Source organism: Aspergillus fischeri, genomic scaffold (genome assembly GCF_000149645.3).
Source record: "Aspergillus fischeri NRRL 181 1099437636259 genomic scaffold, whole genome shotgun sequence".
NCBI classification, from domain to species: Eukaryota; Fungi; Ascomycota; class Eurotiomycetes; order Eurotiales; family Aspergillaceae; genus Aspergillus; species Aspergillus fischeri.
This window is the reverse complement of record NW_001509766.1, coordinates 580,002-606,165: the sequence shown is the minus strand read 5'-3', so window position 1 is coordinate 606,165 and position 26,164 is coordinate 580,002. Positions and strand designations below refer to the sequence as shown.

Below are 26,164 nucleotides of genomic sequence, written 5' to 3'. Positions count from 1 at the left end.
ACACGGAGCCGTCACACTGTTTTTTCATTATATTGAACCGCTCTGCGACATACTTCAGATATTGCTGTCGTCGCCTGTCTCATCCTTGGTATTGCTAGGGCCATCCATCTCTTCATGAGGGCTTGAGTCCAAAACAGGATTGGCATCTACAACCCCCACCACTTCTTCTCCTTCAAACAGGGCATCCTGGGTAGGCTGAACCTGTTGTCCAGCCTCGATAACCTGCCTGAGCTCGCCTAGGCGTTTCCCAAACTGCTCCATCATATCTTCCAGCCGTTGACTTCCCCTATCCTTGTCTCTATCCTTTCCAAACATAGTCACAGGCAGACCGGAGGTACCGCGGATCTTGAGCATCAAGCCACCAATTGACGGTTGCTCGCCTGAAGGGTTATTCTCGAATGTCGGTGCCGGTACAACTTGCGTGCTGAGCACTTGCCATGCTGGTGTCAGGCTATGTGCGGATACAACGTTGAATTGAGGCTGGGTGGGCGGGAACCCATTTGGCCCAGATGGTGACTGCTGGTGCAGGAGTGTTCCCTGAGCGACCGGCGAGGTGGATATGGACCTCATACCGGCCGTGCCGGCAGCGCGGGCTGGATCTGAGCTGAAGTGTTTCGCCTCGTCAGAATTTGCGAGCTCCATATCGAGGATTATGTAGTTGTCGCGGACACCGGGGATAGGAGGGGGCAGGAGGGGCTCCTTTTTTGGGCTGGGGGGTTCATCATCCTCCGGGCCGGCAGTCCCGTTTCCCGCTGCGTCCGGCTGCTGCGTTGGGAGTTGGTTGTTCGCTGAGTTTGCCTTCCCTTTTGATGGATCGGGAGAGATGTCTTGCTCCGTTTCCAGGGCGCGTAGAGCTGCTTCCGTTACGATGTCTGTGTCGTCGTCGGAGAAGATGTAGTGGACTGCTGGGTGGTGGTATTCGGAGGTGTTTGCATCCTCTATGAGCGTGAAGAAGGGCTGAAATGATGGGTGTGAAACGGAACTTGTCTCATGCTGGTCATCATCCCCGGGTTGTAGAGAGGAGGTATCGCCAGCCACATCGTAGGTTGTTTGCTGCTCCGGGGAGTGGCTGACACGTTGCGCGGTAGGAGGTCGATCAAAACTCTGTGGTCGTGATAGTGTTTTGGGACCGGATAATCCTCGGGAGGCGTGTTGAGGAGAGGACGAGTATTGAGTGGGGGATGCGGTTTGAGTTGGCAAAGACATCTCCAGCAGCGCAGCTACATCCTTGAGTTCGGGATGATATTGAGGTGGTTTGATTTGGCCTGGTCAACGAGGATCTGTCTCAAGCTACGGAATGGCTCATCATCATCACATGGCTGGGGGCGCCGACTCCTTATCGATAAAGTCAGGTGACTTGCAAAGCACAGTCGTTGAAAAAGCGTCATATGAGTAGAGCAGCTTCGCAGTCATGAAGAAAGAGACAAAGGAAATAACGAGGGTATCATGTACATCAGAACTCCTAACACTCCGTTTGCCATAGAACCACAAGGCTTAAAAAAAGAAAGTAGACAATACCATCATCCTCACTCGTCATTCTGCTTCCACTCAAACTCTGTACAGTTCATTAGCATTACATCAAGAACAGGAGCAGCAGTGTACATACTTTGTCTGCACATTGGGCACAATCCTTTCGAAGACTCCTGTTGAATCCAAGTCATAAGGCAATGCTGTTCAGGAAAGTGATCCAGTTAGCGGCTTCATAGAATGAGGACAAAAAGATCCACAATCGCACCATATGGAAAGAGTGGCCGCATTTTCCGAGTACTGCAGGATGTATAGTTACAGATCAGCGTTATGTCCCCTCGCCAAAGTCGAGTAGGAAGATAACTCACAAAGTGAGCAGTCGTCTCCCGGAAATTTGCAGGTTGGGCATGTTCCGTCAAATTGAACACGGCATATACCACAGACGTCGTCCTCGGGCATATCCCAGCGCCAGGTAGCGACGGCATTCCATTCTTTGATAGTAACTTTCATCTTGACGAGTCTGTCTTCTTTGTTGTACGAACGTTGTGTTTCAACTAGGTAAGAAGATACACAGCTTGCAGGTATCTTAGCGGAGTTGCGACGATAAGCGCGGAGTTGTTTACCTCTTTCACATGGCGGAGAAGCAATGGCCGACTCCGCACGCCTAGATAACTAGATGGAAAAGACTCCCCCGCCATCTGTACACTTCCCTCTACAGTCTACCCAGTTTGTGGAGGTTTACTGACCTAATTTGATCACGATATTCGTCATTCGGTATGTGAATTATTTTATCGATTATTCCCACTGAGAACTCGTCGCGAGCATGGCTTTTGCGACTCTTCGTAGCATTCCCTCACCGACTCGCTTGGTGCGTCCTACCATGGCTATTTCTCAGCACCAGAGTCGCCAGATCTCATTCTCTTCCTACCTCGTGTCACCCAGGGAACTCCATGAAGCTTTGAAGAAGAATCCGACCACGAAGATCTCCACTTCTCCGCGTGTAATCCCTCTATGTGCCGCGTGGTTCATGCCCAATGACCCCGAGGGCCGCAAAGGTATTGATGCTTTTCGAAAGCATCGAATCCCTCAGGCACGATTTTTCGATCTAGACGCGATCAAGGACTCTGAATCTCCCTACCCGCATATGCTTCCTACTGTGGAAACGTTTGCCGAGGCGATGAGCGAGCTTGGTATTCGACGCGACGACGAGGTTGTGGTTTACGATACGGAAGAGCTTGGTATCTTCAGCGCCCCTCGTGTTGGCTGGACCTTACGAGTATTTGGGCATCCCAGGGTTCATGTCCTCAACAACTACAGGCTGTGGGTTCGTGAAGGCTATCCGACGGAGACTGGGGAGCCAGCGCCTGTGGAGAAAACCAGCTACCCACTCACACAGTTCGACTCTAAGCTGGTGATTCCGTACCGGGAGTTGAAGGAGATTGCCAAGGAACACCGAAAAGAAGGATCAAAGGAGGTCGAGATCCTAGATGCTAGATCTTACGGGCGATGGGCTGGTACTGATCCCGAACCGCGCCCGGGCTTGTCTTCGGGACATATCCCTGGCTCCAGGAGCCTGCCATTTCAGGAACTTCTTGACCCTGAAACAAAGACCTATCTTTCTCCTGAAGAGCTGCGCAAGGTCTTTCAGAAGCACGAAGTCGATGAAGCCAAGTCCATCATCAGCACATGCGGAACCGGCGTGACGGCCAGTATCATTGAAACTGCTTTGAATGTGGCAGAGTATGGAAATCCCAGTCTTCGGAGGGTTTACGACGGGAGCTGGACGTAAGTATCTTTCTCTTTTCTTTGCCTTGTGGCTACGAGTTTAGACGCTGACTCTTCGCAATTAGTGAATGGGCACAGCGTGTCAACGACTCTGAGGGTCTAATTAAGAAGGCGACCTGAGAAAACCCTTTTTTATTGTGGCCATGATACGATTTTGAAGGATTTGTATGACAGCATTTCTGTTCTCCTGTCTTGAATACATATCGGTTTGCGTTAGAGCGCTAGCACACGCGAATAACTTAGACCCTCACTGCTGTGCGATAGAATGTAATCCAGGGAATAATAATGTGCATGTTCCTATTCTTTTGAAATCTTCAGCATAATGTGTTGGGTAAGGATGGCGGTTTCCTCTGGATCACATCATCACCGTCTACAAGGTAACTCAGTTAACTAACCAGCGCCTTAGTGCTTAGTCAAAGGCTCTGATCGACTAATTCTCCGCGGCTACGAGTTGATCCGCCGCTGTAGGATCAGTTACACTCCCTCTCTCGGGCTCACTACCGTTCACATTCATTATTATCCAGAACCACAAGATGCTGCTGATGAGCTTTACTTGTGAAACAGTGTTCTCTTGTGAGTATAAGCTGTACACATGGTGGTTGTCCGTGCTGTCTGGCTCTGCTACATGCATCCATCCACTTCATTCATGCCCCCACATTCCCAAGTCCTCCGCCTCCGTCTAACGACCCAAACCTCCTTCGGGAGTTCCTGCATCCCGCTAACATCGCACTGCGGCCTAGTCGCGGTCGTCAAAGCTAGCTGTCTAGTGTAGGACTGCGCTGTCCTGCCTTGATCGTTCGATTTTTTCCATCAAAGCGCCCGGTCGCCCTTCACTCATTGAGAGCCATGTCAGCCGGACGCAAGGTCTTCCATTGTGCCGTGGACGAAACGGCCCTAACCACCAACATCAGCGAAATCAAAAGATGGACCACAAGCGGCGCTATTACCCTCATCGTCCCTCTTTACAGTAAGTACATTGATTTCCGAGACGCCGTCCTCCGTCCCGCTCGCTCATTAGGTTTTCTGCTGTTTGCCAGCCCTTGAACGCCTGCATGCGTTGAAAAGAGCCGGATCCCAGATCGCCATCAACTCCCGTGAGGCTGTCCGCTTTCTCGATCGAGTCACTTCCGGCAAAGATAATATTCCTGCCGATAGCGTCGTTCTCCAAGGCCCGATGGAGCAGTACGAAAATTGGGAAGAGGCGGAGAAGTTCTTTCTGCCGGAGTTTGAGGAGGAACCCGAGGCGCCTAACGGAGATGACGCGGAGGAGCAGTCGCCCCTGGAGACGCCAGCCGAGAAGATGAAGAGCAGCACCAAGAAAAATGGCGCGGCCCCGGATGATCTGTCGCAGATGCTTCTTAACAAGCTTAACTTCAAGACTGAATCCGACGCCGCGTCGATTCCCTCCGCGGGTACGCACAGCAATCCTGCCTCATCACCCTCGTCGAGAAGTTCGCGCACAAGCCCCGAGGAGTCCAATCTGCGCACGGTTGCAAACGGTGGAGTACAAAATGAGGCCACTTTGAAGAATGAGAGCGGACATCGGCGCACTGCCTCGGGGTCCGTGGTTCCTACAGTTCCTGTGGTGCTTCGTCCGCTTCTCAGTGCCATTCTATGGCGCCTGCACAGTGGTCCCGACGCCACTAATGCAGCGAAGACTTGCATTCTCGTCACAAATGATAGGGTAACGGGATTGTGGGCTCAAAAGTTCGGTATTGCAGTCAAGAACATCCATCAACTGCGAACTTCGATCCAGTATGAAGAACGAGAGTACAAGAACCGTTGCAAGTACGTTGAGAAGACTCTGGTGTCTGAACCGAAATCGCTGCTCTCGTACGAGGACGAAAGTGACGAGGATGAATTGGTGTTCGTGCCTCGCGGCCGTGGAAAAGGAGTATCGAGAGGCGGGGGTTCGCGCGCAACCACCAACCGTAAAACCACTGCCCCCAAAGTGGTCGCAGCTCCCGTGGAGAGTACGGTTGAGATCCCCACGCAGCCCATCGATCCCGATTCTTTCAGTCGTTCCTTAGGTCCCACTGCCAAGCAACAGCCTACCGTCGACTTGAGCACTCAAGCTGGGGCCGCTCGTGGCCTTGCTGGCGCATCTCGTGGTCGTCGCGGAGCATCCCGAGGACCTTCTCGTGGTAACAATCGTGGTCGAGGCAAGCTCTGGGTTCCTTGATGGGAAGCCAAAGGTTCGTCAATGGTCCAACTGGCGAACCGGGCTTCTGCAAGTTTCTCAAAATAGACCTCTACGGTTGTAATTCGAAGCAGAGAAGGGAATTATCTGCATTGGCTGTACTTCGTACTGGTCGGATTTCGAAAGTTGACCGGTGGCCTATGGATGAGACAGACGGGTTCTCCCGAACGTGTGGCATGCATGTACAGGAATGAGGCAGACGATCGCGAATCGAGCACAGCACGGTTCCGATCGGAAGGTACCACTCTGCATCGCAACTACGATCGAAAGGGTTTGAAGCATCAGAAATGGTCTCGAGTCTAGCTGCGGGGATCTGAAGATTTCCCATGCCGTTGACTTTCTTTTACAGTGCGAAACACGCTGATGTCTTCAATTTGTTTCCACTTTACAGATGGTACTTCAGGACCCATCATTCTTTCCAACGCCATACGGTCCAAAGATCTAATTCTTCCCCTTCAACACGTCCATACTGGAAGCACACAGATGGCAGTTGTTGTTTCGTTGCTTGATTTTGTTGGACAATATGATGCCACTCTCAGAATGGTTTCGCAGAAAGGAGGCGGTATCGAGGGTCAGCAAATTGACATGTGTGATGCTTACTTCTTTTATTGTCAGAGTGGATGAGTGTATCCCAGTATTCATTTCTAAATTCAGTGAGGAAAATTAGCATACAAAAATCAGACTTTTTGATGCGACGTCTTCCGTTTGATGTATGCGGGGTGACATTGGCTGATTACTTCTTTGACTTCTGTTGCCCCGCCGACTCACCCTCATAGGTCCCGTGGAACTGGCCTCCGCATCATCACTTGACCTACCATTCATGTCTGTCAACACCATCCTCACTTCGGACCTCATCACGTTCTTCTTCATCACTAATCATTAGCCTGGTATCTGCTCTTATCCCATTGCAACCGTTCTCTCCGAAATCGTAACTGTGTCGCCATTAAAGTAGTCAGTTGAGTCTCCGCAAGTATATATCTCAGTCCTCCCGTATCACCACTTACCAACATCCCGCTATCGCTATCGGTATCATGGACAATATCATCATGCCCAACGCCGAAATCGACGAGAGTCCCCTCTCAGCCTCGTCCATGGAACGTCGCAATTCTCTTGAGAAACACCTCCAGACTCGACCCGACCCCCAGGATCTCAAAGAAAGACATATCCTGCTCGATACTACCGTGGCGCCGTAAGTGATCACCAACTACCACGCCCCGAACCTGAATCCCACATGGCCATGCACGAGTACTAAGACCTACCGGAACTACGTAGATCCCTCCAGGCAGCCAGAGCAGAACTTGCGCGCCAGCGTACAACAGACAGCCTGAAGAAACATCTCGAGCATCGGCCCGATCGGGATGAGCTTGTTGAACGTGTGTATTCCCTTTCCTTGACCCTCTCCAGCGGAGACTGTTGGAACGACATGCTCGATTGAAGTATGGACAGAGAAGCTGATTGCTTATGATAGGTAACATCCTCCCGCATATCAACGCCGCGCCCGCGCTGCAGGCCAACGCAAAGGAACTCGAGAAGCATATGCTCGCTGATAACCTTGACCAGAAGCTGCAGCGTAGACCGCAGCCGGAGGAGCTTATCTCGCAGGGTATCTTGACGGAGGATGAGGATCCGAGGTGCCCGGCTGTGTAGGCGCAGTAGTCCTGGACGGTTGATTAGGGTTTATGGATATCGATATGGAATTGGATTGGGCAATTGGGCGTTTTTGATGAGTATATGCTTTGAATGGGGGGGACAGCAGTAGCCTCCGTACATGCTTATGCTTATTTTTTACTTGATGATGCACACGTTTTTCTGAGATTGACAATGTCATGACTTTTGGTATTACATACATAGTAACCTGTGATTCGTTACGGAGATGAGTACATGCAACCCGGACAACTGCGATGCACGACGTATATGCAGCTAATCAATAAACCTCCATATCAACCGGCGCCGACAGATCCGGCGTCCACCCCGACGGCCGCTCGCTACCACGCACCAAAATCCCATACGCAGCCCGCTCAACCTTCTCCACACTATTCTGCATAACATCCACCTTCTTCCCCATATCCCGAAACATATTATTCGCATGCCGCCGCGGCACACTCAGCAACTCAAACGACGACCGCATCTCCCTCAAATCAACTACAATACCCGCCTGCGTGGCCGGCAGCTTCGGCAGATTCTGGTTCGCACCAGCGCCAGAAATATCCCGCGCCGCCAGATCATCACCGCCGCTATCCGCCTGCCCGCCCGTCCCCGTCGACAGCGACGTAATCGCAAACCGCATCATTTCACCTGTTAGATCGAACAGGCCCAACAGGTAATCTTCTTCCGTGACGAGGATCTCGGCAGGAAGGTGCTTGACGACTTCGGCGTGGGAGATGAGGGTTTGAGTCTGTAGGTAGTGGTTGAAGGAGAGCGCTTCGATGAATTCCTGGATGGCGCCGCTGAGTTGGCGCTGGTAGCGCCAGCTGTTGAGGCCGGTGACGTCGGGGATGACGTTCTGGAAGAGGGTGGAGATTTGGTCGAAGCGGGTTTTGGTCTCTTTGGCGATTGGGGCGGGGATGGGGGCTTTTATTGTGCGGATGCTGGGGGATTGTTAATGGTGTTCCGTTCCAATGAGACTGACATAAGGGAGGAGGATGCTGGATCGGTAGACTAACCGTTGTAACGAAAAGATTCTGGTAGTTGGAAACGTTAGCATATGCGAATTGAGCTTGAGCGCGAATGTATGCAAACGGGAAGGACGGGACAGGGCACTAACATCTTCTTACTCAGGGCTGTAATATCTCTGCTCGTCTTGATGACTCGTTCTCGGCGGTCGTGGTGCTGATCCAGTTCGTCGCGGAAGGTCTCGAACATGGAAAGAATATGTGTAGAAGGCTGATCGACTGGTGCTGCGGCCATATTTGTCTGTGGTTTCTCAGCGTTCACCGGATTGCCTTCCCACGATCGCTTGTTACCTGCCATGGAGTGGTGTGTTTTTGGGGTGATTGTACAAATTGTCGCTGGTTGACGGTCATGGTCGTCACTCGTCATTCCTCCGCTGGGCTTAACCGTATTGGGGTGATTGTTATCTGATAAGATCTGGGTTCAGGACACCCGAATTATGCTTCGGAGACTGCCTAGTTTGAGTAATATTCTATTCTATTTTCATGGCTTGGTTGGCTCAAGAGGTGAGTGAACAGTGTTCATCTTAATAGCTATCGTCCTGGATGGGCAATACAATGTCTGGAAATATGCGTCTGTGCTAGTGTCCCATAATTCCAATCGACTTCTACTGTCCAAGGAACTTGTACTTAAGAGGAGCGTCACCCGGCTTCAGGCCCTTGATGGTCACTCTCTGGTCGTCACCAGGCACAATGTCCATCGCACTGTCACTGATTCTAACGCCCTCACGCTCCTCGAAGACTAGGCACTTGACTGGCTTTTGCGTGCTGATGAGCAGCGTCTGCTCATCCTCCGATTCAGAGATCTTCTTGATCTCAAGACCGCGATCCGAGAGATCAAGATACTTGAATGGTTGGGGCCAGTCCACATCCCTTGCAACGAGCTGGCCATCCACCCAGATCCGAGCAGCAAGGACATGAGGCTCGGAGTGGACTCTGTGGTCGATTAGACCGTCCACAATGAGGTTGGTTGTGCCATTAGGCACTATGCTGACGTTCTCGTGCACAATGCGCTCGCGAACTTCAAGGCCAGTGTTGACGGAAAGGAAGCGGAGCTCCACCGTGCCTTGAACTTCTTGTTGTCGGCTGCTGGCAACCCAGAGTTCGAACTTGCTCGTCTTGGGAGGCTGTGCGTGGGTCACGCTCCAGTCATGATGCTCTCTACGAACACCAACCGCGATAGGGTTCAGCACTCGTGCTACAGCGTAGAACGCAGGCTTGGGCCGCAGGAAATAGTCCACGATAGCCCAGGAGATTGTAGGCCAACAGTCGTTCAGCTGCCAGAGGAGAGCACCACCACAGTGTCTCTCGTCACCCCATTGGCGGCGCCATCCCCGGTATCCGAACATCATTGTCTCTGCTTGAACGACCTGTGTAAGGTAAATGTGTGTCTGCATTTTTGAGTCAGTCATGAAATTATCACGTATGATTACCAGCGCAGCAGCATTGCATACCTCCAGGTCTGTTGCCGTCCTCAAGTTCTCAACAAGGTATGTAGCTATTCTGCGCTCATGGCCGTCGGCCTTGTTGTGAAAGTCAAGGACATGCGATTGAGGATACTTGTCCGCCTCGTTCTCAACAAAGTAGTCGATAGTCGACATGTGCGGGAATGCTTCCATTCCGAACTCGCTGTTAAATCGCCCGCCAAGGGTATCGAAGATCTGGTATTTCTCCTGTGTACCGTGCCAGACTATTGCCAGTATTAGTCAAGGATTAGTGCAAGTGGGATGCAATGAACGTACCGTTCCATTGATGCATGTCACCAACGGTGGGGTCGGACGTAGTCTTCCCATCACCCCAAGGGCTACCAGGGTGATAGAAAGTACTAGGAGAGAATTCTTGAACCACCTCTGGGAGGAGTTTCTCATATATGTAACGGGCAGGGAAATCGGTCTTAAGCCAGCTTTCGGGGTCCTTGTCCTCATAGTTGTAAGTGAGACCCGCCTGCTCCTGAACCTGGTAGTCTTCATTGTTGCCAACCCAAATGACGATGGATGGGTGATGACGCAGCCTACGCACGTTGTAGACAGATTCCTTTCGGATGGACTCGAGCAGGTTGGGCCAGGTTGGGTAGTTTCCACAGCCGAACATAAAGTCTTGCCAAACCAGCACACCGAGTTCATCGCACGCGTCGTAGAAGCTGTTATCCTCATAGATGCCACCACCCCATACTCTGCTAACTGTTAGCTATGCACCTAAGGGGATGATGTGGCTAATGACCACAGCTTACCTGATCATCACTTGACGGCCATGAACCATGAGCTCAATCCATTTGCGGTATCGCTCAGCAGTGATGCTGGGAAGGAGATTATCGGCTGGGATCCAACAGGAACCGCCACAGAAGATATCGACGCCATTGACACGGAAGAAGAAGGACTTTCCGTGCTTATCAGGCCGCTGAACGACCTCGGCGGTTCTGATACCGAATTTCTTGGAAACTTTGTGAAGTTCCTCCTGCTCCTTGCGCAGGGACACAGATACTTCGTAGAGGGTGGCGTCACCGTAGCCATGGGGCCACCAAAGTGAGGGCTCCTTGACATCGAAGGTAGCCTTAGCGGTGCCATTCTCAGTCACACCAATCTCCTCTCTGGCGATTTCTTGGCCATGCAAGCTGAGAGTGAAACAAGCCCTGTGTGAACCAGAGTGCACAGACTCCACTTCAGCAAAAGCAGTAACCTGAGCACTCTGATGGTCCGAAGCCAATTGCACTTCGGTCCAAAGATCAGCGACTCTTGCGGAGTAAACTTCAAGTCGCACGTCTCTCCAGATGCCAGCGGTCATGAGAACCGGGCCCCAGTCCCAGCCCCAATGGTATTGAGCTTTTCGTACACTAAGTCTGGAAGGGTCACCATTGAAGGAGGCCCAGTTGTGCTTGGGATCCTGCTTGCGAAGCTCTTTTGCACGCAGAAAGGCACAGTCGAAGTCGATTTCTAAAACGTGGTCACCCTCGGCTTCCAGCGCCTTGGTGACGTCGACGCGACGAGCAAGGAACATGTTGTCGTTCTCGAGGATGACGTTGCCGTCAAGTTTGACCTTAGCGAATGTGTCCAGGCCGTCGAATGCTAGGACAATGCAAGACCCAGCAGGAGCAGCTGGTTTCTGGAAGACAGTTTTGTAGGTCCACGATTTCTCGTTGACCCATCTCGCCTCGAGCTCGTTGAATCCGATATAGGGATCCTTCAGCCTGTAACCCCAGGAAAAACAATGATTAGCTCGGCCAATTATTGCAGACTTAAAAGGTTGCCATACTTGCTATTTGCTTGGAGATCCTGATGGACGACGGAGGGGACAACAGGGACCGGCATCCACGCATCTTCCGATGTGTCTTCACTGTCTCTGAAGCTCCATCCCTTAGATAAAGGGAATTGTTGTAATTTCGACATTTTGACGGTTCTGGAGTGGTAACTAGAGCTCTTGCGAAAACCGGAACGGATGCTTGATGATGTTCAGGAGAATCCGGCCACGACTGAGAAGGAATGGATGAAATCTTCTGATTCCCCATTCCTCCATTGGCGGGAGAAGCCGCGAATTTAGAGCCAGCACTCCATCTCTACAGTAGCATCTCGACGTCTCCATGAACTCGCAGTATGAGGAGATACACGGAGATCTCTCCGCCCCTCACGTGGCAGGCTGGCCAAAATGGGTAATGCCCTCTCGGAGGCTACTCCATTCCAAATTGGGCTAGCCTAAGTACTGTTTCCATGCCCCACCCCAGACTTGAGTCTCGACCCATTTGTCTTCATTGTTCTTAAGCGCAAGTTCAGCGTCGTTCTTCCAGTGTTATGAAGCAGCGATGAACCCTGGGCCACATCCCGTTTGAGTTCATCAGACGAGATAAACCACAAAACCCTCCATTCTACAGTCTCAACTGTCTTCCGTACTGGACGACGTTCTGAGTCTGGACACACTATGGGGACTTGGTAAGGCCCACAGATCAGAACCGTCAGACTCGCTAAGAACTCGTCCCCGCACTTTATTCCCTTTTAGGAACGGCAACATCTCCGTCTAGCTCTCTTGTACTCCGTGCTCCGTACGACACACTGCCTTCGGTCGGCTCTAATTACATACCGACGCTTTGAGATTGCTGAAGGGTGAGCAGTGTTTGAGACGACATATGGCTTCGTCATGCGTTCAAATAATAACTAACTGATTGTGCTCCTCCGTCCTTTCAATCCGTTACTCTCGTGCCTTCAAAGTCCATATTCTGCCATCAGCCTCAATTGTGTGCCTCAATTTCCGGCCTGGCGGCCCGGTGCAATCACGCTTCCTTCTGACCACGGAATTCTTTCCCATCAATTAGGTTACCGCAAGTCGCACACGGGTCAGGCACAGAGCGAAAGACGCTCCTCAGGCCTTCAGGCTGCCTGCTACGACTCCTACGAAACATCACGTACTCCATATATCTGTCCTTATAGATTTCCCTCAAATCGAGATTGTGATTTGGGCGATTGAGTTTGCTACTGACATTCTTCGCCCCTCTTTAATTTACGGTTCCCTTTTGCCGCTAGCACTAGCAGACACCCTTGTCGCAGGATTCCATTCATCGTGGCTTGAGAATCGACATTGGCACGCCGCTAAAGATGGTCCGACGCATTGAAAATACCAATCGTATCAGATTATCAGGAGCCGACCAACCCCTCTTCATCCGGTTCATCAATTGATGGAGTTGTTCTCTGACCCCATAGACATGAGAAAAATGATGATGTCAGCAATCAGTCCTTCATCTCAAGATGGTTGATCCTTGTCAAGCCGAGACAGTTGATGTCCCAACTGTCAACAAGGCAAGCGTGTGATCAAGTGGAGGAAAGACCATTGGAATATCTCAATGTTTTTGGCATAGGGATCCGTTCGGTTTCTCTGACTAGACTCAGACTCAGAGTCAGAGTTTATCTTTATCCGTTCTTCGTAATCACTGCGGTCGCTGGACCAGATAGGCTTCCTAAGGCGAGTTTGGCTACTAAGATCGACAAGAAATTGAAACTCTAACAATCCAGATGGCTTGGGGCGTCCTTAATCCGAGAGTCCAGGCAAATATTGCAAATTACGGTATTACTGGCCTCTGATCTTGTTCTCTCAAGCCCTGGTCAGCCCGAAACTACAGATTTGAGTCTTTTGAGCTTTCGGTATTTCATAGTGAGCACTGTCTTCAGTCTCAAAGGAGGGTTAGACACCTCGGTATTTGGGTAGCCAACTTAGCCACCAATCTCCAAGGATCTCAAGGGTCACAAGTCTGCAGCCTTCTGGTTCCGGATCTTGGAAGCCACACTTCGTAGTGCACAGTCAGTCAGTAAGTCACAGCCTTGAGTTCCTTACAAGGTACTCTCAATCGGCACAACGGTCTTGGCTTCCATCGAGTCTCTGATTTGTTTCAACGACACCGAATCTGCACGACCTGAGCGGGGTCTGCAATAAGGAGGTCAATGAATTTGCTTAGGATACGCTAGATCTGTACCTGAGTACACTTCGTAATAGACTTTTTTCTCGAGCTTTTCAAGGCGATCAACCTTTGAGGTAGTTTCGAATCCCATTACTAGTGAAAGAGCCACCACTGTGGCTCAGAAAGCATTGTGGTACTTTAGGGATTCGGACAGAAGGATCTCGTCGTGGTTGGCTGTGAGCCGACGGCTACCGGTGAAGGACAAGCCACAAGATGATAGACGCTATCCTTTGCTTCTGGAGTTGGGCCTTTTGTCCGTAAGGCTAATCCTCTGATATTGATATTGAATTACACTAAAATGGTTGCAGGGATTATGTCTCCATTCTCTTGATCAGTGACCGTCACTGCCTGCTCATACCAGCCTATGCGATCTCTTCGCCAACCACAACTCTTTTGCCACCCGGTATCTGCAATTGAGAGACGCATCAGATGATTTGATCATTGCTACTTGTCTGCAACAAGTATGGGGCCCTGCGGTCTTGCTTTTGCGGGGAAATCAACCTCACTCCTGCATGGAAGTATTGTTCGTCAAATAGCAGGTCGCGAAGGTCATGACTTATCTCCTGGACTCGTAGTCGAGTTTCAGAGTAACGATGTTCTCAACCCAGCGCTATGTTCACTATTATTGTGATATACTCATGCTGCGTAGCGCTCAGGTGGAAATCTGCTCGTGGCAGCCGAGGAGGCCCCGGCGCTATCGGAGATGGTCTGCCATGTACTCAAGTAGAACGTGGGAATTCCTAGTTCGAGTACACCCTATCAAGTCTTAGTCTAGATATCGCATTTCGCAAGTCTCTTGGATTAAGTCAGCAAGAACAGAGCATCGGACATGTACTGCAAAAGGGTGAACCAACGCAAGAAGAGAGTTGGTGAGGAAGACTGTCTTTGCTTGACTGGAATCCTGAGCTCAACAACTGGCTTTGTCCTGAATCTATTAAAGTTCGTATACTGGGCGGTGATGAACTAACCCATCGTACGCGTCCAACAGGGACCAGAGAAAATTAGATGGAAGATATGGGGAGTTGATTGGAATGGATGTTGGATCTACCAATCAGTGATGAATCACGCGTGGCCGGGCGCCTTCCAGCTGCCGGCAGGACCGAAAAGCCACTAGGCAAGGTAGTGACCGGGTCTAACTGTTCGCCTTTCCCCAAGACAAATGAGTAACAAAAGTAATATGGATATTACTTTTCTTTCTCGTTTTCCCTTTCGCCCCTCCCCCCTTTTGTCCCCCCCAAGAGGACAAGGCAAATGGAACCGAACTATGGAAGACAGGATCAGCGCAGTGAGAAGAATCTAAAGACTGTACTGTACCACTGTGGTGAGTCACCCATGGTGCCATGCAGTCCAAATGTACTCCATACAAAGTAGGTAAACGGTAGACCCCGGAATGCGGGGGAAAATGCAGCGGACCAGCACAGTTGATGGCGACGATCTTTCAGGGACTACTCCTTCGCTTCTATTAGTAGCGCTGGAGTACTTGTAACTTGCAGTAGTTTAAAACACTCGGAGTCGAGTCACAAAATGATCATGATAAATAATAATGACAATGCACAGAAAAAATAGAGATATTGCTAACGGGAATTGCATATTTCTATGCATCTTCTCTCTCTCTACCTAGTTGTGCTTCGTTCGCCCTTCTAAATTCTTTCACCGTACCTTGAGTTTCACACCAGTTGATTCCACTTTTTCACTCATCTTCCTCCCTCATCTTCTTATAATTGATTACTTTCTCCACCGACGGAATCATACCACCCTCCTGTTTTGTGGCTTCATCTTTATTAACTGCAGGGCTATTGTGCCGTGATCCCTTTTTTTTGATTTAATCTATATCGTTATCTATATTGTTTTCTCTGACTATCTACTTTCGCATTCCCCAGTTTCTCCGTACTTTCGACGACGGCCTTGATCCTGGCAGCCTCTACACCACACCTGCACGAAAAAAAGTCGTCCGGTCTATACGATGGCCTTCTCTGGCTGATTAACTAGCATGTCTCAGCCGCATGGTGCCTTTCGCTTGCCCAAGGTCTGATTTGATTTGATCAGAGCTCGTTCTTGCCATGTTTCACACCTTTGAGGGTTTTGAAAACCCTGGTGCCTCAACTCCGGCTAAGGGTCGGGAGCGCCAGCAGTCCGTTGGGCGGAGAGTCACCACCCTTCGGGCCTGCACCTCATGCCGGCATCGGAAGATCAAATGCGATGGTGAGAAACCATGCGAGGCGTGTAGATGGTACAAGAAGGCCGATCAGTGCCATTATTCAGATCCGCGTCCTTCCCGAAGGTACGTTCTTCTCCTATTTATCTATGAGCTCTGTCCCGAGCCTTTTATTTTTCCAGGGAGCAGTCGGAACAGATGAGCTGAACGCTATAGGCATGTGGAAAAACTGTCGACCACTCTAGACGAGTATCGGAGTGTTCTGGAGAAGTTATTTCCCAGCACCTCCCCCGAGGCCCTTGTCAGTCTACCCCGTGAGAAGCTCCTGGAGCTGTCGGGTAAGGGCCCGTCGCAGGCGCATGCACAACATCCGGCTTCTCCTGCCACCTCTGTGTCAGTTGAAGCGCACGTTTCCCCCATATCCAACGAAGATGGCAACTTGGAATCATTGCAGACGATGCCAGAAGATCCAAGCGACAGCCGAAACCAGAGCACCAGTGATATTACGAATGGAATTTCGGACGATGTAAATGCTCTATCTCTCTCAGCTAAACAGCCTTCCTCATACCTAGGCGTGTCATCTATACACGCTGTCCTGAAAGTCATCGTCTGGCTTGATCCAGGATCTCTCTCTTATTTCTCTCGGACGCCGGCGAGCGCTGCTCCCCAAGAGTCAATGCATGATTACTCAACAGCAGCCGAGCATCAGAATTGGCACATCCAATCGTCTCAGCCGCATCCGGTTACACCACCCCAGGCTCATATGCAAGCGACCGATATGCAGCTGCTCGACGCATACTTCACCTGGTTCCAGCCGTTTGTGCCCATGCTGGACGAACAAGCTTTTCGCGAGACATACCTGTCTGGACACCGCAGAGACGACCGCTGGCTCGGACTTGTAAACATTGTCTTCGCCTTGGGAAGCATAGCAGCATGCCCGTCCGATGACATATCTCACAAGATTTATTACCAGCGCGCTAAAAGCTATCTAAGCCTGGATTCATTAGGATCCTCGCACCTGGAAACTATCCAGACTTTGGGGTTGATGGGCGGTTATTATCTACACTATGTCAGTGAGCCGAATCTGGCTTACTCACTCATGGGAGCTGCGCTCCGCATGGCGGCCGCCTTGGGTTTGCACAAGGAGTTCTCCTACAGTCAGGATGCGTCCGGCAAGCAGAAAATTTCAGCGATGGATCTGAAACGCCGTACATGGTGGTCGTTGTTCTGTATGGATACATGGGGTGGAATGACTCTGGGTCGACCCAGCATGGGTCGTCTTGGTCCCACCATTACAGTGAAGCTACCAAATCACAGAGAAACCGTACGTATGCTACCTTTGAAGTATCCCGTCGATTCTAACCACCAGTAGGGAAACGTTCTCGATATCCTCCCCCTGCTTGAAAACATCCGGTTCTGCAAGATTGCTACCCAGATACAAGAGGTTCTGGCTGTCGCACCGTTGACGAAACATGCCGAGATGTCCCAACTGGACAGTCAGCTGTTGGAATGGTACGAAAACCTGCCCTCCATCCTCAAAGACCATGAACCATGCTCCGAATCGATTTCGAACACGCGAACCGTCATGCGATGGCGGTATTATAACCAGCGCATGCTCCTCTACCGGCCGACCCTGTTGAGCTATGCTATGCGGCGAGTTCCCTACATTGCGTTGAGGGCGGAGGAAAGGACCGCTATTGAGAAATGCAGAGAAATGGCCGACACCACCATTCAAGATATCTCCTCGACGGCCCAGTCGCATCAAATGTCCGGCTGGAACGCTACCTGGCTCATCTACCAGGCAACAATGGTTCCTCTTCTGGGTCTGTTCCTCAACGACGCCACAGCGAGTGATCCCAGAGCGTCTGTCCAGTCGTGCCAGTCGCAGGTTGAGACGGCGATGATGGTATTGGCACGGATGCAGCTCTCGAGTCCCACGGCGAAGCGGACGCTGGAGGCCGTCTCGAGAATACTCGAAGCCAGCAAACGAGGTTCTGATATGGGAGGCGCAGCGAGCGGTCTCGCCAGTGGAAGCTGCGCTCAGGGGCGCGAAAGCAACATGTCGGGAATGATGCCTGGAGTAGTCTCAGCACTGACCGAACCCGGCCGCGGTGTTGCGATTGCGAATGACGGTGGAATGGTAGATCCGATGGCACCGCCATTCATGGACGAGACGACCGGCCAGCAACTTTGGGACTTCCTCAGCTGGAGCGATTCAACCATCTTGTCTGGATTCTCAGAGATTGAGAACCCGAACGACATGAAGTGCGGCGGCAATGCACCTGGCTTCTATAGTCCTATGACCGATTCAACATATTACATGCATCCATCCGTGCCGTTTTACTCGCTTGCTCAACCATAAGGAGGAGTCTTTTATAATTCTGGAGAATCTTGATTGTCTTTTATCTTACTTTAATGTACTCTTCTCTTGATATCCAATCTTTTGTATAAACGATCTGGCACTTTCGTTATATGTATACCTCGGCTTGTGGACGTGGGGGAATGTTCTGGCGATATGTGGGAATTATGAAACGACGTACACGAGCTGGTCAATCGCATATTTATTGATGATCTGAGATACGGACATGCAAATACCAATTCTTGATGGAAATCGCTTGTGTATCTAAACTAAGGTACCTTTTTCTGCAATAGTTTATGATCTATGATATGATTGGCCGCTGCCTAGCATCCTGCTGAGTCAGCCATTCATTGCAGATCGCCAGCAAAACATCAACCCAATTCATCCACTGCCTCATGGGCATGTAAAGACCAGACCAGAATTAGCATTAATTGACCATGGTTGGATTATAAGGTTACCTCTAGCATAGTGGACGCATGAAACTGTCCATGAAATAATTGCTAAAGAGTCAACATCCTGGCGTCATAGCTGCTGCGCCTACCGTCCATCCAGAGTCAGAGTCCAGACAACCAACCTATCATCCAAGACGGGACAGCCTGGTCACCATGACAAGCTTCTTCAACTCCCCCCCAAAAGTCATCGGCGCGTCGATTGCCCTCCGCGCCGTGCTACTAGTCTACGGCGCCTGGCAAGACGCCCACTCCCCCATCAAATACACCGATATCGACTACCTCGTCTTCACCGACGCAGCGCGGTACGTCTCGCGCGGCGCATCGCCCTACGCGCGCGATACGTACCGCTACACGCCGCTGCTCGCCTGGTTTCTCCTCCCGACGACATGGGATAACATCCCGGGCTTCTTCTCCTTCGGGAAGGCGCTGTTTGCGCTTGCGGATGTTGTTGCGGGCTGGCTGATCGCCAGCGTGCTGGTCTCGGCGTATGGGATGAACCAGTCCCGTGCGCTGAAATACGCGAGTGTCTGGTTGCTGAACCCCATGGTCGCGAATATCAGTACCCGCGGCAGCTCGGAGGGGTTACTGGGGGTGTTGGTTGTGGGGTTGTTGTGGGCGGTGCTGAGTCGCAGAGTGAGCCTTGCGGGTGTGATTTTGGGTCTGGGCGTGCATTTTAAGATCTACCCGTTTATTTATGGGCCGGCGGTGGTCTGGTGGTTGGATGCTGAGAGGGATGGTTCGGGTTCCCTTCGGGGTACAGCTACAGCTACAGCTAGAGCTAGAGCTGCGCGGGAGAAAGACAAAGCGCAAGACATCCTGTCCAAGGCAGTCGACTTCCTCACCCCAGCCCGCATCCACCTCACCCTCGTCGCGCTGGCTACCTTCTCCGCCCTCAACGTCTCAATGTACATCCTTTACGGCCTCCCCTTCGCCCACAACACCTACCTCCACCACCTCACCCGCATCGACCACCGCCACAACTTCTCCCCCTACAGCACCCTCCTCTACCTCTCCGCCGCGGGTGGCGCCCGCACCGCGTTTGAATCGCTCGCTTTCATCCCGCAGCTGCTCCTGTCGGTGGTCGTCATCCCGCTCGTCCTGGGGAAGAAGAGTCTGGCGGGGACGATGCTCGCGCAGACGTTTGCGTTTGTGACGTTTAATAAGGTTTGTACTAGTCAGGTGCGTTCCCTCTTTCCTGTCCATCTTCCGATAGAGAAATGCTGATGTCCGCAGTATTTCCTTTGGTACCTCATCTTCCTCCCTTTCTACCTCCCGTCTTCATCTTTGATGAAGAATCCGAGGAAAGGGGTCCTGGTTGGGCTGTTGTGGGTTGTTGCTCAGGTGTGTCCCTCACTCTTTATTCCCCTACTGATGTGATAGTGATGCTGATGCTACGAATATAGGCGCTCTGGCTGCAACAGGGCTATAACCTGGAGTTCTTGGGCTTGTCGAGCTTCGTCCCGGGGTTGTTCCTGGCGAGTTTGTTTTTCTTTGCGGTCAATGTTTGGATTCTGGGGATCATTGTTGAGGATGTAGGTGGCTCAGCTTGAATGCCTTTATTCTATGACTGGTGTAGGCATGTATATTAGTGGGTAAGGTACCTATGACATTAGTATTACACCTCAGGCACAGGGTTTTCATTCATTCCATTGATTCATTAAGCTTATTCGCCATCCATCAGATGAACGCAAGGGTATTGTACTCTGAACAAAATCTCTAATCACATGGCTAACAGACATCAGGTAAGGTTAAATCGAATCACCTCTCTTCGACTCTCTCGGAGTCTAGCAGTCTGGCATCGCATGGTTCGTCGAGCCAAAATCAAAGGTCAAGGCTTCCCAGCATCCGCGATGATCCTGTACGCGCAGGCATGTATACTCAGGGGCCGTGCGCGAGGCAGAACGGCCCCGACGATCTGCGAGTTTGGCCCGTACTGCGGGTAGATGCCGTCCCGGAGCTCGACGAATCGCGCCTGCGGCCGGAACTCATTCAACGCATACAGAATCCGGTCGCTCCAGAGGCCGGTGCATAAATTCCCCGAAAGCTGAAAGTACGGATTCAGCAGGGGACAGGCCGAGTCCAGGTCGATGAACCGGATGCGAATCTGATTCAACGACGGATGGACTCCGAGGCTCTGGACCGCTCCCACGACCAGCTTCTCAAAGGACCGGATGAAGTTCATATTCCCGATGCCGGAAAAGTCCTCAAAGAACGGAAAGACCGAGCCCGCCTTCTTTTCACGGCAGCACGTCTTGACTGCCAGATCTAGGTATCGGAGATTTGACGTTTTGGGCCATGGCGGCGACGTGTTGCTGGTTGCCTGGAAAAAACATGCGCAGACCTTGCCCGTAAAGGTCAATGACATGAGTCTGGGGGCGAGCTCTCCCAACAACCGACACAGGTGTGGCGGTTGCGCCCCATCGCTGAACCAGGAAGAGTGCGTATTTTCCTTGTTCGAAAAGCCTTCCAGGCTGATGTTGAGGTGAAGTAGCGAGGGCGGCGGATTGACCAAAATCTTGGCAATGGTGTCGTAGCCTTCGATCTTCGGTTTCGCGTACGCACAGTGCCACTCTTGCAAACCCGGCAACGCCTGAGACAGGTTGCGCCAGTGCTGGTAGTCTCGCATGATATTCCACGCTCCTCGCATCACAAAAATCTGTATGTTCGGCAACACCGGAAGCCGCTCCTTTCCAGCCAGCCCGTATGGGTCGTTCCTAAAATGACGGATCATAGGCGGTTTCTTGCAATGACCCCCTTCAAGGGTGAGAATCCGCGCCTCGGGAAAACACGCCTTTACATGGTGGAAAATGTCCTCCAGGGTGGCATTGTGACTGGACAGATAAAAGGTGTGGCCTCGCGGATGAAAGGTATCAGGATTCTCCCATGTCATAGTGGCATGCAAAAGAGCTGTCACATCCATCACGGCTATGTGCTCGTCATGGAACCGCCGGCGCGGCTGATAGACCGTGACACTCCGGGCGGCCCGGTTGCCCCAGACCGGCACCCAGACCTCGACCTGACGGACATACTTGGCCAGATGGGGATGTGCACTGAACCAACTTGCGCTCTCCGCCAATTCATCCGTGGTGCCCTTGATCTTGACTGTGATGCTTGGTTAGTAGCAAAAAGAGAGCAGCGACGAGGCACAACTGACTATGTCTGTAAATCCGATCTTGCACGAGGACCCTCCACACTGGCGAAATAAGGGCAAGATCGGAGAGCACCTTTCTCCTGGGATGACGTAGACACCTGCTCCAATTACGGGCAGACTTCCCCGGAGCCCCCATTGTAAGCGCCGAAACACGTTCCCCGAACAGATGGTCCAGAATGGCCTCGTGAACTTCGGCCGGGAGATCATGGAAGCGCACCCCGGACCGATACGGCTCGGATCCAATCGACTTTACCTGCAATTCCGTCGCCGTAGGAGTTGTAGTCTGGCAGTCCGGCTGACCAGGTTCAGTGGTGGAAGGAATCGGGTCATCGTGGATCTCAAATCCAGCGCTGGCACTTCGACTTGCTTCCTTGGAGTATGGAAGGGTAGGGATCACTGGAATTCTTTCCAGGGAGTTGACAGAGATAGGACGAGGAGGAGGGATGGTCGAAATCATGTGGGGCGATGATGGGGATGAGAACAACTCTGAGGACATTTGGAGTAGGACGAAGGAAGCGAAGGAAGCGCAAAGAAGTCACCCAACGCCAGAGGGGCAAAGCGAGAGTCGTAAGTCGTGAGGATGGTGAAGGTCTACAGTTTCGCAGCGATCAGGAAATCTGTCAGCGAACGTCGACAAATGTACCGTCTGTCAAACATGAGGTTGTGCGGCGAAGATAGAAGGCTTCGAAGGAAGCAACAACCGGATAGGAATGGACCAGAAGGAGGGGATACCAAGTGATAAACTCAGGTAGCATCAAGACCAGCCAATGTATGGCATGGCAGCGATAATGCTGCGAGAAAGGATTCCTTTTGCACCAGTCATGCAGAACAAGAAAGAGGGGAAGCAATAATCAAGCAATCAGGTCGTGGGTCGTTGGGCAGCGTCGGAGAGAATAGGCGTGTATTCTTATTTGAGGATGTAGTCAAGGAAGAGTTGAGTAAGAGAAGGGGAAGCAGAATGGTAGAAAGATAAGAAGAGACGGCAAAGGGAATCAAGGGACGCAACCAGGCGCTGGGGGAAAAAGAAAGGTGGAAGAAAAAAATTGAGACAGAAAAGGGTAATAATAAGAATTAATACTTGCAGCGCGAAAGTTGATCAATCCCGGGATGGGAGGGAGATCAATCAGTAGGGGGAGATACGTAGTTAGAGATACATAGAGCGAGGTACATAACATACTAAATGGGGGTGTGACCGGCAGAATTCCCCAAGGCTGTCAGTAGTCAAGGCGGACAGGGTAGATACACAACTCATTATTAGTATTCAGATAGATCATCTGCTGTACGGAGTAAAGGAAGCTAATTTTCCTGTAATAATGTAATTAGCTTGTTAATATCGATATGCAATGCACAATAATAATAATAGCGAAGCAGAACTAGTACAATGATGTGGAGCATGCTATTTTTACTTCTAGAAGACATCATCAGATACTTGGAAAAAGCCCATCTAAACCAGCGCCTGAAACCTTCAACTATGTTACACAACTTGCTGATCAAGATTATCCTGGTTAATATATCTCTTCATCATATCATCCATACATCCTGAGCTGAATTGATGAAGAGTCAGTCCTTTATGTCAATAATTTGATGATTCAATTCCATTCTTGTATTGTTTGTTCCACCACCCAAATGGGTCAGCCTCAGATCATCCAGGATCCATCGTCCCACTAGTCCCTGCCAAAGGAGCTGAGTTCCTCAACTTCTACGATGGCTAGTGTCTTAGATCCGTAGAATTTGATCAATCTTAACTCTAGCCTCTTTCCTATCAAGTGAGACTGGGAAATGAAAGCCCTCCCAGTTGGTTCACAACTAACTACTCCTTTAAATTTGCCGAGGGACCACTATTGTTGTGGGTAGACCCGCAATTTCTAGCTGAGCCTAGCCTAGACTCTTCAGTGATAACTACTACTAAGAGACCTCCATGTGGACTGTATTCTCAAGGTTTCATATATATTTTACAACGAATTGCGACGCCGTTATCGCCGGCGACGAAACCTAAATCGAGGCTCATCATCACTATCTGAATCACGTTCTTCTCGAAGCCGTTTCTGACTTCGAGATGCTGCTGTCGCAGACTCCGCCCTAGGCACAGATGCAGAAACAGACTGGGACTGTGACTGTGATTGGGCGCGAGATGACACGTCTCGGCTTAGAGAGCGCTCGCGCTGGCTTTCCGATGGTCTGGGATCTGACGTCGCATGGCTGGTGACCCAGTAATGATCGCCGATGCCAAAGTCCTTCCGTGTCACCTCCTCCAAGGGGACAATAACTGTCTGAATGCGATGCCGAGGTTGACCCGGCTCACCTTTCCGGCGAAACTTTTTGAAGTTCTTGCGTCCATTCCATCGCTCATCCCATCGACTGTCCTCTGCGACACCGCGACGGGGCTGGATTTCCATCTCTTCCACAATGGCTAGGTTTTTGAGTTTCTCAACGTCCGTATCTCTGAGAGAATCTTGAAGAGATGCCTCTTCCTCTTGACGGCGCTTGCGCTGGGCGTCCTCTTCCGCTTCCCGATGCTGCCGCGCCGCCTCGAGCACGTCCAACTTTTGTCGTTTGGGTTTGCGAGGTTCTTCTGCTTTAGGAAGGCTTTGTGACTCTCCAAGGCTGCGCTGTACGGTCTCAGCTCGCCGACGTTTCATTGCTGTAGCACCGGGCAAGAGACTGGAAACTAAATCTTCTTCATTATCGACAATGCTGGGCTGTTGCGAAGGGAAATCGGATGAAGGCGGTATGCTCTGAACTGGTTGCGACTCAACCAAATCAGGTTGTTCGTTTTGCGTGTAGGTGGGAATTGACGATATATCGAATTCATCGTCAAAGGATTTCACTTTGCTGCTGATGGGCCGAATCCTCGAAGACTTGGCCTTCTTTTCAGCTGGCTCACTCGCCTCCTCGATCGCTTGGGAATCACCAATCACCTCGACGTGTTCATTGGGAGTCGCTGGGGGTTGTGATGCTGGTGTTCGCCCAACCTCAGGGCTTGACCCTGTTTCGGGCAAAGGCTGACACAGACAGGACGCATCATTTGCCAGAATGGCATCAAGGAATTCGTTCTGCTCAATAACTCGCTGATCGGTCATTAGAGCGACTTGGTTGCTTAGTTCAATTGACCAGTTCTCCCATTCGCCCTTGGAACGAAATCGGACAAGGACTACCCCTCCAGGGCCATCCCTCTCCCCACCAAGGCCTTTCTGCCCCGCTGCATTCTTCATAAACTGGACAATCTCCTCAGCAGTAGTTACCCCATTTTCTAGCGGATATAGCAGGGCTTTTCCGTGCCCGTTGCTGATCGGATCCTGAAGGTTGCTGAATTGCGAGGCATCCCAGAAAACGAAAGTATAGTCCTCGAAGATGTTGATTCGGTCGGCCCTTGGTGCAAATGCCTCGGCGGGCCGAGGGACGGCTTCTTTCCCCGGAGGTGGAAGATGCTCTGTCGGGTCCGGCCACGCAGCATCGAAATCAGTTTCCAGGGGCGACAGTGACTCCAAATTCTCCAAATCACTCGGAGTTGCCGCATATACAAGCGCATCAATGTATGAGTCTTGTACTATGTATTTCCCGTTCACCAGTGCCTGTAGACCTTTGGCCGTATTGCGCTTGCTTTGGACAACGTGCGTGGTATGACCGACAACATAGGGAATAATCGTTTTGATGTCCAGATCTTCGAGACGCGAGCGGACGTGTGCCAGGGGATCTTTCGCTTTGAGTTCTTTCGAAGAGAAGGAGAAGCTGAGGACTGTAGGCTGCCACTTGATCCTGAGAACAATCCACAAATGAGTTGTTGTTCTTTCATCGCAACGGGAGTGCTTACCGCAGTGCATGCTGGTATCTTCCTAGTTTGATGATATGTTCGTCCCCAGTCAGTTTCTTACTTCCGCCTTTAATTGACTCCCCATCGACTGTCGTCCCGCATTTAGAGTTCTGGTCGTGAATGGTGATTCCTGATTTCGTGTAAATATGCGACTGCACTAGTTAGCAGAGGGCGGAGATTAGGATTGTAAGGGGATATCATACTCCATCGCCAGATTTGACTGGTGACACTTCAATCACCATGTGTTTTCGGGATATCGAAGAATGCTGGATGGCGTGCCGAACTGCGGGAATGCTTTGTTAGTACATGTTGCTGTACTGTATATTGACCTTTCAGAAGAGTGGCCGTACCGCCATCTTGCTTTATCCGACCGAAGAGATACTTCTTCCCAGGCCGCAGCCACACGCGCTTCCCTAGGCAAAAGTAAGTAAAGAGCAGAACCAGACTTGGAAAAGAAAGTATGAATACCCTCTAAAAAGTCGCCTTCTGAATCTAAAATCCACATGAGGGGCAGCAGACGCAGGCAGGACGCAGGGAGATAGCTGACCGCTCTGACAGAACAGTCCTGATGACGCTGAGAACCACGTCAAACAACACGGGCTGAAACGCGAGATCACGTGCCCAGGCGTCTTAATAGCTGCCTGGTTAGGAAATCCGCGCGACCACCACCTTCACATC

At 51.1% G+C, this 26,164-nt stretch overlaps 10 protein-coding genes across 10 annotated transcripts; 5 read left to right on the top strand and 5 right to left on the bottom strand.

Moving 5' to 3' along the window:
* Positions 1–54: 54 nt before the first annotated feature.
* NFIA_114080 (uncharacterized protein) lies at positions 55–1,206 on the bottom strand (the record flags this gene model as incomplete). The annotated part of the gene is made up of 1 exon (XM_001262773.1): positions 55–1,206. The coding sequence occupies one exon, from the start codon at positions 1,204–1,206 to the stop codon at positions 55–57; it is 1,152 nt and encodes a 383-aa protein (XP_001262774.1).
* A 1,084-nt stretch (positions 1,207–2,290) lies between these two features.
* On the top strand, positions 2,291–3,372 carry NFIA_114070 (sulfurtransferase; the record flags this gene model as incomplete). The annotated part of the gene is made up of 2 exons (XM_001262772.1): positions 2,291–3,252; positions 3,318–3,372. 2 exons carry the CDS (start codon positions 2,291–2,293, stop codon positions 3,370–3,372), a joined length of 1,017 nt encoding a protein of 338 aa, XP_001262773.1.
* A 726-nt stretch (positions 3,373–4,098) lies between these two features.
* Positions 4,099–5,434, top strand: NFIA_114060 (uncharacterized protein; the record flags this gene model as incomplete). Its single annotated transcript, XM_001262771.1, has 2 exons — positions 4,099–4,219; positions 4,290–5,434. 2 exons carry the CDS (start codon positions 4,099–4,101, stop codon positions 5,432–5,434), a joined length of 1,266 nt encoding a protein of 421 aa, XP_001262772.1.
* Positions 5,435–6,498: 1,064 nt separating this feature from the next.
* On the top strand, positions 6,499–7,099 carry NFIA_114050 (RPEL repeat-containing protein; the record flags this gene model as incomplete). Its single annotated transcript, XM_001262770.1, has 3 exons — positions 6,499–6,641; positions 6,725–6,825; positions 6,921–7,099. The coding sequence occupies 3 exons, from the start codon at positions 6,499–6,501 to the stop codon at positions 7,097–7,099; spliced, it is 423 nt and encodes a 140-aa protein (XP_001262771.1).
* A 277-nt stretch (positions 7,100–7,376) lies between these two features.
* Positions 7,377–8,422, bottom strand: NFIA_114040 (translin family protein; the record flags this gene model as incomplete). Its single annotated transcript, XM_001262769.1, has 2 exons — positions 7,377–8,040; positions 8,217–8,422. 2 exons carry the CDS (start codon positions 8,420–8,422, stop codon positions 7,377–7,379), a joined length of 870 nt encoding a protein of 289 aa, XP_001262770.1.
* A 307-nt stretch (positions 8,423–8,729) lies between these two features.
* NFIA_114030 (glycoside hydrolase family 2 protein) lies at positions 8,730–11,504 on the bottom strand (the record flags this gene model as incomplete). The annotated part of the gene is made up of 5 exons (XM_001262768.1): positions 8,730–9,512; positions 9,576–9,811; positions 9,864–10,294; positions 10,352–11,305; positions 11,371–11,504. The coding sequence occupies 5 exons, from the start codon at positions 11,502–11,504 to the stop codon at positions 8,730–8,732; spliced, it is 2,538 nt and encodes an 845-aa protein (XP_001262769.1).
* Positions 11,505–15,618: 4,114 nt separating this feature from the next.
* NFIA_114020 (putative C6 transcription factor) lies at positions 15,619–18,075 on the top strand (the record flags this gene model as incomplete). Its single annotated transcript, XM_001262767.1, has 3 exons — positions 15,619–15,839; positions 15,930–17,037; positions 17,086–18,075. 3 exons carry the CDS (start codon positions 15,619–15,621, stop codon positions 18,073–18,075), a joined length of 2,319 nt encoding a protein of 772 aa, XP_001262768.1.
* A 602-nt stretch (positions 18,076–18,677) lies between these two features.
* On the top strand, positions 18,678–20,074 carry NFIA_114010 (glycosylphosphatidylinositol-alpha 1,4 mannosyltransferase I; the record flags this gene model as incomplete). The annotated part of the gene is made up of 3 exons (XM_001262766.1): positions 18,678–19,688; positions 19,758–19,865; positions 19,928–20,074. The coding sequence occupies 3 exons, from the start codon at positions 18,678–18,680 to the stop codon at positions 20,072–20,074; spliced, it is 1,266 nt and encodes a 421-aa protein (XP_001262767.1).
* A 278-nt stretch (positions 20,075–20,352) lies between these two features.
* Positions 20,353–22,171, bottom strand: NFIA_114000 (uncharacterized protein; the record flags this gene model as incomplete). The annotated part of the gene is made up of 2 exons (XM_001262765.1): positions 20,353–21,626; positions 21,679–22,171. 2 exons carry the CDS (start codon positions 22,169–22,171, stop codon positions 20,353–20,355), a joined length of 1,767 nt encoding a protein of 588 aa, XP_001262766.1.
* A 1,477-nt stretch (positions 22,172–23,648) lies between these two features.
* Positions 23,649–25,991, bottom strand: NFIA_113990 (DNA damage response protein RcaA; the record flags this gene model as incomplete). Its single annotated transcript, XM_001262764.1, has 5 exons — positions 23,649–25,431; positions 25,487–25,638; positions 25,690–25,769; positions 25,837–25,899; positions 25,955–25,991. 5 exons carry the CDS (start codon positions 25,989–25,991, stop codon positions 23,649–23,651), a joined length of 2,115 nt encoding a protein of 704 aa, XP_001262765.1.
* Between the last annotated feature and the right edge of the window lie 173 nt (positions 25,992–26,164).